The sequence below is a fragment of the Trichomycterus rosablanca genome, chromosome 7 (assembly GCF_030014385.1).
Source record: "Trichomycterus rosablanca isolate fTriRos1 chromosome 7, fTriRos1.hap1, whole genome shotgun sequence".
Lineage (NCBI taxonomy): Eukaryota > Metazoa > Chordata > Actinopteri > Siluriformes > Trichomycteridae > Trichomycterus > Trichomycterus rosablanca.
Window position 1 is genome coordinate 312,501 of NC_085994.1, and position 11,301 is coordinate 323,801.

At 47.5% G+C, this 11,301-nt stretch overlaps 1 protein-coding gene across 1 annotated transcript in view; it reads left to right on the forward strand.

Annotated features, from left to right (window-relative positions):
• The window catches only part of rexo1 (REX1, RNA exonuclease 1 homolog), a 17,584-nt gene extending 8,974 nt beyond the window's left edge, over positions 1–8,610 (forward strand). Inside the window, exons 7-17 of the mRNA XM_062998782.1 lie at positions 1,016–1,153; positions 1,287–1,419; positions 1,507–1,617; positions 2,136–2,273; positions 4,268–4,381; positions 4,534–4,607; positions 4,783–4,893; positions 5,512–5,627; positions 5,733–5,871; positions 5,968–6,088; positions 6,997–8,610. Of these exons, the coding sequence (XP_062854852.1) occupies positions 1,016–1,153; positions 1,287–1,419; positions 1,507–1,617; positions 2,136–2,273; positions 4,268–4,381; positions 4,534–4,607; positions 4,783–4,893; positions 5,512–5,627; positions 5,733–5,871; positions 5,968–6,088; positions 6,997–7,085 (1,284 nt within the window). The 3' untranslated portion in view covers positions 7,086–8,610. The remainder of the gene's footprint in view (positions 1–1,015; positions 1,154–1,286; positions 1,420–1,506; positions 1,618–2,135; positions 2,274–4,267; positions 4,382–4,533; positions 4,608–4,782; positions 4,894–5,511; positions 5,628–5,732; positions 5,872–5,967; positions 6,089–6,996) is intronic.
• The last annotated feature ends 2,691 nt before the right edge of the window (positions 8,611–11,301 follow it).

The following is an 11,301-nucleotide window of genomic DNA, read 5'->3' on the forward strand; positions in this document are numbered from 1 at the left end:
CACTCAAGGTTACACCAGCTCACCCCCTCACTCCTGCACCACACACACACACACACACACACACACTCAAGGTTACACCAGCTCACCCCCTCACTCCTGCACCACACACACACACACACACACACACACTCAAGGTTACACCAGCTCACCCCCTCACTCCTGCACCACACACACACACACACACACTCAAGGTTACACCAGCTCACCCCCTCACTCCTGCACCACACACACACACTCCTGTTTCCTCCCATTTTCTCCATGTTTAGTCGTAGCCGGTTCCTCTTCCTCTGCTGGAGACCCCGATGGTGTATGAGGGTATACTCTCCTGACACGCCCTCCCTCCGACGCGTGAGGTCGGTCTCACACACGGAGAGTCACGCCCTGATCTCCACGTTCCTCCACTTCTGTACAGGAGTCTCGGGCTACTAACCAGGGTCCTTACACGGCGTCCCAGACCCCACCCACTTTCTAGTCCCGTCTTTTTCCACCCAGCAGACAAGAGGACAATTTTGTCTGCTGCACCGTCTGCACTGCTGATCGTGGCAGAGCTGAGATTCAGACTTGGAGAGCGTTACATTTCACATCCACACACTCATCTGGCATCCAGTTTTAAAGACGTTGAGTTTTAAAGACGTTGAGTTTTAAAGACGTTGAGTTTTAAAGACGTTGAGTTTTAAAGACGTTGAGTTTCGAGGTATTTTTCCCCATAAGGATGTTTGGAGAACCTGTTAATGCGTCCATGGTCCCGTGGAGCTGCAGATATTTTAGTCTCATGTAAAATAATGAGGTTGTTTTTGACACTTAAACACTGAAAATAACACAAATATAATATAAACACACTGAAATACAATTACTAACAGTTACACATCAATAAAAATACAATAAAAGCTGCACTTTAGTTTTACTTCTTTATTGTTTCCTGACGCTTCTTAATGGTGGAGATGCTGGATGTTGGAATACCGTATTCCCTTCAGCTACTTCACCATCTCGTCTTCTCTTTCCTCTCCTGACCCAGAGCGCCGCTATGAAGCGTCCGGTCATTCCCACAGAATTCGGAGCAAAAGTTCCAACCAACGTACGGCAGCGCTACCTCAACGTCTTCATCGACGAGTGTCTGAAGTTCTGCACGTCTGAGGAGGAGGCCTTCAACACCGTACGTGTTTAACTGTGGTGGACAGAGCTAGCTCAGCGTTTACAGTACAGGACTAGTTACTGGAAGGTCACTGGTTCAAGCCCCACATCTGTGTGTGTGTGTGTGTGTATGTGTGTGTGTGTGTGTGTACCAGGCTCTGGACGAGGAGAAGCTCGTGTATGACAGGAGCAGCAGTAAGAACATCTACCTGAACGTGGCGGTGAACACGCTAAAGAAGCTGCGCAGTAAGAGTGCCACGCCCGCCGCCACCCGTGCCCCGTCAAAGAGTGCGTACCTCCTGGGCTTTGATCTGTATTAAGGTGTGTTTGATGTGAGCAGTACAGTCAGTGATGGTTTACCGTGTCGCTCCTCAGAGAACGCCGTTCTGCGTCAGAGTCACGAGGAGGTTCTGGGGGGCCGAGCGGCGGCGACGACCAGCTACACCGTCAACCGTAAGGGTAAAGCACAGGAAGTGGAACTGAAAGGTACACACACACACACACACACACACACATCTGAATCAAATCACACACACACACCCACACACACAGTCACGCTGCCAACATACACACTATCACTCACAAACACACACACACACACACACACAAATCAGAATCAAATCACACACACACACACCCACACACACAGTCACGCTGCCAACATACTGCCAGCATACACTCACACACACACACACACACACACACACAAACACTTATACAAAAGCACACACATGAATAAAAGTGCACACGCACAAACACCCACACAAAGCACACACATACACACTAACACACAACCACAGAAACACACACACAGAAACCACTAACACACAAACACACCAAAACGCACACATACACACACACTCAAACGCACACACACACAGACCACACACACAAAAGCATGCATACACACACACTGATCGATGGTGCTGCACAGAGACCCTGAGACGAGCCAATCATTAAAGTGTGTGTGTGTGTGTGTGTGTGTGTGTGTGTGTGTGCTGCAGGTGCTGCCCTCTACAGGAAGTTGAAGGCGTACGTCATGAGTGAGGAGCTTCTTCAGGAACACGGTTACCCGCGACCACACCCCGAGCGGCTGGGCAGCGCCATCGTCTTTAACGTCCCCGAGAAGAAGAACACTGACCGTATGAGCACACACACACACACACACACACACACAGTTTAGTCATGTCCACTTCCCCTGCTCGTATTTCTCCTCCAGTGCTGCAGACCTCAACCACGAGAGGGCAGCATCACGTACGGAGAGTCGTGCCTGCGTATACGTCTGCACCTGACTGAGTACATTTTTTCGAGCAATTAAAAGTTAAGGGCCTCGCTTAGGGGCCCAATCGTGGCACTTTGGCTGAGGTTGGGGCTTGAACCGACAACCTCAAGATGAATACTAGTCCGGTACCTTAAGTGAGGTTCGAACTCGGATCTCTCCGGAAAGCGCTGCACCACTACTGCAGGGACGTGGGTTCGAATCTATGCTCTCTGCTGTGCTATCAGCCGGTCAGGCGTCTGCACAGACGGGATCGGCTACATCTAAGATTTTGGAGTGTGTCTGTGGGGATTTTTCACACACTAACACACATACAACCACACAAAAATGCACACACACATACATACAAAAGCGTACGCACACACACACACAACTACACTAAAGCTCACACACACACACACACATGGACAAAAGTGCGCACACACACACATACAAAAGCGTATACACGCACACACACACACACAACTACACTAAAGCTCACACACACACACATATACATACATACATACATACAAAAGCGTATATACACACACACACAAGCACACACACACACACGGACAAAAGTGCGCGCACACACACACATACATACAAAAGCACGCACACACACACACACACGCACACACACACACAACTACACTAAAGCTCACACACACACACACACACACACGGACAAAAGTACACACACACACACACACACACACATACATACATACAAAAGCGTATATACACACACACACACACACACACACACACACAACTACACTAAAGCTCACACACACACATACATGGACAAAAGTGCGCACACACACACATACAAAAGCGTATATACACACACACACACACACAACTACACTAAAGCTCACACACACACACACATGGACAAAAGTGCGCACACACACATACATAGAAAAACGTATACACACACACACACGGACAAAAGTACACACACACACAACTACACTAAAGCTCACACACACACACACACATGGACAAAAGTGCGCACACACACACACATACATACAAAAGTGTATACACACACACACACACACGGACAAAAGTACACACACACACACAACTACACTAAAGCTCACACACACACACACACACACACACACACATGGACAAAAGTGCGCACACACACACACATACATACAAAAGCGTATACACACACACACACACACACACGGCCAAAAGTACACACACACACACACACAACTACACTAAAGCACACACACACACACACACACACACACATGGACAAAAGTGCGCACACACACATACATACAAAAGCGTACACACACACACACACACACATGGACAAAAGTGTGCACACACACACACACATACATACAAAAGCGTGCACACACACACAGAAACCACACACACACAACCACACCGAAACGCACACATACACACACGTGCACACAAACACTCAAACGCACACACAAACCACACACACAAAAGAACACACACACACACACACAAGCATGCATGTACACGCACACACACAGCCACACACACACACACACACACACACAACCACACCGAAATGCACACATACCCATTTGTTTAAAAGTGAGGGGCCTGACTCACGGTCTCCGTTCTAATTCATCCCGAATGTGTTTGACAACCTTGAGGTTGGTGTTCTGCCAACCAAAACAGGGCCTTCCCTAAACTGTTTCCAACAAAGTTAGAAGCATAAAATTGTCCATTTACTAGCGCTGTCCCTCCTCCACCACGTCCAGCCCACCACCCCTGAGATCCGGGTCCGAATCTCGGTTGTGCTATCGCCCGGCCGGGCGTCTAGACAGACGTGATTGGCTGTGAGCGGTCAGAATGACGAAGTTGTTTTCTCAGCTCTGTCCAAGGTCTGCTGCCTCTGCGGAGCCGGGTACAAGGTGAACGCCAAGGGCAGCGTGGTGCGCAAAGAGGAGTGCCAGCACCACTGGGGGCGACTACGCCGCTGCAAAGGTGAGTAGCGACGGTCGGCTCGTCCGGGAGACGGGGCACAGAGACGGGGGGTAATGGCCTCTCTGTGCGCCATACGGATCTCCGAATGCACACGTGTGTTTATCCTCATTGTTGTGTGTGTGTGTGTGTGTGTGTGTGTGTGATTTCTACAGTATCTGGAGGTTGGGAGACTCAGTACAACTGCTGCAGTGGTTCGGTGGGGTCCGCTGGATGTCAGACGACTAAAGTAAGTCTCCTCTGGGGGTGGGTGCATGCAGTTACTGTACCAGCAGGTATTAGATTGTGTGGGTGGGTGGGGGGGATACTTTTTCACAGCACTGTAGCTCGTTAGATGGAACGTGTGTGTGTGTGTGTGTGTGTGTGTGTGTGTGTGTGTGTGTGTGTGTGTTTCTCCTCCTCAGCAACACGTACACGACGGCCGTAAGGAGTCGCTAGACGGCTACGTGAGGACGTTCAATAAAGCCGCCCCGGCCGACGGGAACGCGGGCGTGTTCGCTCTGGACTGTGAGATGGTGAGAGTTTACATCGATAGATGGATGGTCAGGGTTGCGGCGGGTCCGGGGTACACCGGGAAGAACTGTAGGTGGGGCAGGAACACCCTGAACGGGGTGCATGTTCATAGCGGGGCTCATGCCTGGTCTGTGTGGATGCCTGACAGGCTGACGGCACCTGCTGAGATTCGAACCCGTGTGCCACCCTGTGGTAGGGTTCTCCCTGGCGATCAATCAGAAGCCTGTGGGTTCGAATCCTCACCCTGCGCTCTAAACGTAGCTTTCAAACACGTTGGATCATCAAGCGTTGTCCTGTTACCTTCTGATATGACAGGATTTTGGAGTGTGTCTGTGGACATTTGTGCCTCACACAGAAGTGCAGCAGTGGTGAAAGCAGCCTCACACAAAGCCATTTTATCCTGGTCAGGGTCACAGTGGGAAACACTGACCACACAGCAGGACGCCGATCCATCGCAGGGCTTCGACCACCTCCCCCTCAGACGTAGCCAGTCATGTCTGTGTGGACGCACAGCTGGCTGATAGCACCTCTGAGATTCGAACCTGAGTGCCCTGTCAGCCATGTTGAGGAGTGTAAACCCCCCCCCTATAGAGGTTTAATAGCTGTCTGTTCTCCTGTAGTGCTACACTAAACTCGGCCTGGAACTGACCAGGGTGACGGTCATCGACTCCACGCTGAAGGTGATTTACGACACGTTCGTCAAGCCTGAGAGTAAAGTGGTGGACTACAACACACGGTTAGAGCTCACACACACACACACACACACACACACATTATTACTGCACCCCCGACCCCTCCCGGACTCACCGGAGTGTTTGTGCACCCGTGCAACCGTGTTCAGGTTCTCGGGTGTGACCGAGGAGGATCTGGAGAGCGCCACCATGAGGCTCAGAGACGTGCAGGCTGTTCTACTCAACATGTTCAGTGCAGAGTCCATCCTGATCGGCCACAGCCTGGAGAGTGACCTGTTCGCCCTGAAGGTAACAGACCTCAGAACACCTGACGAGGGTGTGTGAGTGTGAGTGTGTGTGTGTGTGTGAGTGTGTGTATTAACTCTTGTCTCTATGGTTCTACAGCTCATACACAGTGTGGTGGTGGACACGGCGGTGGTGTTTCCTCACCGGTTGGGTTTACCGTATAAACGAGCCCTGAGAAACCTGATGGCCGATCATCTGAAGCGCATCATCCAGGATAACGGTGAGTTCAGCTCCACGTTCAACCAACCAACACGCAAACCAACGAGCCAAAAGACGTCGAGTTTTAAAGACGTTGAGTTTCGAGGTATTTTTCCCCATAAGGATGTTTGGAGAACCTGTTAATGCGTCCATGGTCCCGTGGAGCTGCAGATATTTTAGTCTCATGTAAAATAATGAGGTTGTTTTTGACACTTAAACACTGAAAATAACACAAATATAATATAAACACACTGAAATACAATTACTAACAGTTACACATCAATAACAATACAATAAAAGCTGCACTTTAGTTTTACTTCTTTATTGTTTCCTGACGCTTCTTAATGCTGGAGATGCTCGATGTTAAAATATCGTATTCCCTTCAGCACCGGCGCATTCACATGAGAAGTGATAAAACCGCTTCTGCGCCGCTGTGCCGTTATTTGCTATGAAGTGTGACGGCGGTGCACAAAACTCAGCGTGACTTACTGTAGTAAAACAGCGAGTGAGGAATGTGATTAGTGGAGGAACTTATGAGCAGTAATAATGAAGAGAAGTTTAGTGCTCCTGTCTCCTTCTTTTACTACATTAAACCACGTTAAGCTTTATTTTCAACCAGAAGCGTTTTAGACTCTGGGAGAAGCTGATTCTGATTCTCACCGTTTCTCAGAAGCTGGAGCTGTAACACAAGTTTAAAAGTGAAACAGGGAGGAGAATCCAGATAAACACAGATACACGTGGAGCTGTAACCCTGGATCTGAACCTTATTCCACACTGATGCAGGTTCAGATCAGATTCACACGCTGATGAGGGTTTACTGATCAGATCAAATTTCTCGTGGAGGGCGAGTTCGGGGGACGTGGAGTTACAAGTAATTATGATAAAAGATAAATGTGATATAAGCTTCTTTATCTCTTCCTCTCCTCTCAGTGGAAGGTCACGACTCCAGTGAAGACGCCGCCGCCTGCATGGAGCTCATGATATGGAAGCTTAAAGAGGACGCCAAGGTCAAGAGATGACTTCCTCCTCTCCCGTGTGAGAGATTAAAAGAGGAGTCATTATACAGGAGGCGCTGCTGCTGCTCCTCTCTCTCGGGTCTGTGTGGGGTCCGTTTGGGCCCCGGAGGGACGAGCGATAGGGAGGATGAGGGGCCGAGGGGGAGGAGAGACGGTGAGAGACGACGATTCTGTCGGTGGATTCACATCAACATAAAAAACTCGGTCTTAATGGCACTCGCTTCTGGAACTCTCTCTGCTCACCAAAACATCAACCTGTCCAAATAATAATGACTCACTGATTCAGTAATTCAGTGACTCAGCAACTCAGTGACTCAGATTCAGTGACTCAGTGACTCCGCAACTCAGTGATTTATTTATTTCGATCCTTGTGTCTGACCTGTGTTAGGTGTGTTGACGCTCTGACGAGGTCTCTTCATGTTGCATCGTATTAAATCATTAATTAAAGCTACTAGACGATGACGACGGGTGTCGGGTAACAACCACAGTGCAGTAACTCGTGCCAGGATTCACTTACCAGGGCTGCACAGCATAAACAAACATAATATTTACACGCCTGCACACTGGGATTCACGATTCACCCCTAAAATAAACCAGTAATTATTTCAGCTGCTGGGTTTGAATTCTGGTTCCAGTCTCTGCTGGAGGTGAAAGGTGGAAAAATCATCTCAGCTGTACAGTAGCGCCCTCTGCTGGCCAGTCGAGGCTCCTGTGCTAGTACCCGATGATCTGGAAAGCTGATTCAGCTCGCTCGAGACTTGCAGGTGAAACCATGTGACCGATGACTTTCCATGTTGGACTCGTTCTTTCGGTTTAGTCGTAGCCGGTTCCTCTTCCTCTGCTGGAGACCCCGATGGTGTACGAGGAGGGTATATTTTCCTGACACGCCCTCCCTCTGCCACGCCCGCTTCTTATCCCCCCGTACTTCGGTGGATCGGTGCGTGAGCTCGGTCTCACACAGGGAGAGTCACGCGCTGATCTCCACGTTCCTCCACTTCTGTACAGGAGTCTCGGCCTACTAACCAGGGTCCTTACACAGCCTCCAAGACCCCGCCCACTTTCTTTTTAGTCCCGTCTTTTCCCACCCAGCAGACTAGCGGCTGATTTTATCTGCTGCAGGGTTAGAATTTCCCGCTGCTCCACCTACTGCAGTAAAACAGAATTGGTTTATATTGTGCAGCTCTGTGCTTTACTCGTACCCGTATTTCTGTTTTATTATTATTACTTCAGTCTTTAGTTTTGCTGAAGCTTCTGTTACTGGCGGATGTGAGGAGTCATTTATAGGATCAGTGTTAAGCAGGACTGACTGCAGTTGTGTTACGTTTTTGTTGATATGTGGCAGCCTGTCGTCTGTATGGAACAAAATTTTCACACTGACCAGTCTGAGCTCACCCAGTTCACCCAGTATGGAACGTTAACCTGCCCTGTCTCGGACCCCCTGTGTGACTGACTGGTTTATCTTAAACCTCACAGCTGTAAATATATTTTCTATCTCATTTAGTTTCCTATTAAACAACTAAAATCAAAAGGATGTGTGTTTTATTCCTCCTCTGTGTTTATACCTATAGGGGGCGTATTGGGGTGCAGGTGGTCTATATATCAGGCGGTGTGTATATATAAATATGTGTGTGCATTTAAGTGTGTGTGTATATAAATGTGTGTGTGTGTGTGTATAAATCTGTTTGTATTTAAATGTGTGTGTATAAATGTGTGTGTATATATAAATGTGTGTATTTAGGTGTGTGTGTATTTCAGTGTGTGTGTATTTAAAAATGTGTGTGTGTATATATATATATATATAAATGTGTGTATTTAGGTGTGTGTGTATTTCAGTGTGTGTGTGTATAAATGTGTGTGTATATAAAAGTGTGTGTGTGTATACAGTGTATCACAAAAGTGAGTACACCCCTCACATTTCTGCAGATATTTAAGTATATCTTTTCATGGGACAACACTGACAAAATGACACTTTGACACAATGAAAAGTAGTCTGTGTGCAGCTTATATAACAGTGTAAATTTATTCTTTCCTCAAAATAACTCAATATACAGCCATTAATGTCTAAACCACCGGCAACAAAAGTGAGTACACCCCTTAGTGAAAGTTCCTGAAGTGTCAATATTTTGTGTGGCCACCATTATTTCCCAGAACTGCCTTAACTCTCCTGGGCATGGAGTTTACCAGAGCTTCACAGGTTGCCACTGGAATGCTTTTCCACTCCTCCATGACGACATCACGGAGCTGGCGGATATTCGAGACTTTGCGCTCCTCCACCTTCCGCTTGAGGATGCCCCAAAGATGTTCTGTTGGGTTTAGGTCTGGAGACATGCTTGGCCAGTCCATCACCTTTACCCTCAGCCTCTTCAATAAAGCAGTGGTCGTCTTAGAGGTGTGTTTGGGGTCATTATCATGCTGGAACACTGCCCTGCGACCCAGTTTCCGGAGGGAGGGGATCATGCTCTGCTTCAGTATTTCACAGTACATATTGGAGTTTATGTGTCCCTCAATGAAATGTAACTCCCCAACACCTGCTGCACTCATGCAGCCCCAGACCATGGCATTCCCACCACCATGCTTGACTGTAGGCATGACACACTTATCTTTGTACTCCTCACCTGATTGCCGCCACACATGCTTGAGACCATCTGAACCAAACAAATTAATCTTGGTCTCATCAGACCATAGGACATGGTTCCAGTAATCCATGTCCTTTGTTGACATGTCTTCAGCAAACTGTTTGCGGGCTTTCTTGTGTAGAGACTTCAGAAGAGGCTTCCTTCTGGGGTGACAGCCATGCAGACCAATTTGATGTAGTGTGCGGCGTATGGTCTGAGCACTGACAGGCTGACCCCCCACCTTTTCAATCTCTGCAGCAATGCTGACAGCACTCCTGTGCCTATCTTTCAAAGACAGCAGTTGGATGTGACGCTGAGCACGTGCACTCAGCTTCTTTGGACGACCAACGCGAGTCTGTTCTGAGTGGACCCTGCTCTTTTAAAATGCTGGATGATCTTGGCCACTGTGCTGCAGCTCAGTTTCAGGGTGTTGGCAATCTTCTTGTAGCCTTGGCCATCTTCATGTAGCACAACAATTCGTCTTTTAAGATCCTCAGAGAGTTCTTTGCCATGAGGTGCCATGTTGGAACTTTCAGTGACCAGTATGAGAGAGTGTGAGAGCTGTACTACTAAATTGAACACACCTGCTCCCTATGCACACCTGAGACCTAGTAAGACTAACAAATCACATGACATTTTGGAGGGAAAATGACAAGCAGTGCTCAATTTGGACATTTAGGGGTGTAGTCTCTTAGGGGTGTACTCACTTTTGTTGCCGGTGGTTTAGACATTAATGGCTGTATATTGAGTTATTTTGAGGGAAGAATAAATTTACACTGTTATATAAGCTGCACACAGACTACTTTTCATTGTGTCAAAGTGTCATTTTGTCAGTGTTGTCCCATGAAAAGATATACTTAAATATCTGCAGAAATGTGAGGGGTGTACTCACTTTTGTGATACACTGTATATATATGTATATATATATATATTTATATTTATATATATATATAAATGTGTGTATTTAGGTGTGTGTGTATTTCAGTGTGTGTATATAAAAGTGTGTGTGTATATATATATATTTATATTTATATATATATATAAATGTGTGTATTTAGGTGTGTGTGTGTGCAGTTGCTCATGCTTCCTCTTTATCTCAGCAGCTGCTTCATTAGGAGACAAAACTGAACAAAATGGTCCGAGTGGCACGGACGGGCCCCCTGTTGTGTTTCTCATGGGGCCCCTGTGTTTACCCATCATCCTACACCCCACACACACACACACACACAGCAGGTATTAACAGCTCAGAGGGGATCGATATTCTCACGCTGCTCCTGGGTGGATGTTTGAGAGCTGATTTATTGATCTGGATCATGAGGGACTGAGCGGCTTAGACAGATTTTCATGATCAAGTTCGATCTGCAGCCGCTGGATCACCAACTGATCCCCTGTCTGTACTTACAACCGAGGGGGGAATTAATAAAGTGTTTACAGTCCTTTAATAAATCAAATGTTTAGTAAAGAAGCTGTGTTTGATCACTTTTCTGCTGATTAAATGTGTAAGAGCACTAGATGTTTTATCAGAGCTGGTTTTAATGTTATGGCTGATCAGTGCAGCTGCGTTGCGCCTCTCAGCCAGCAGGGGGCACTAAAACCTCTGTGTG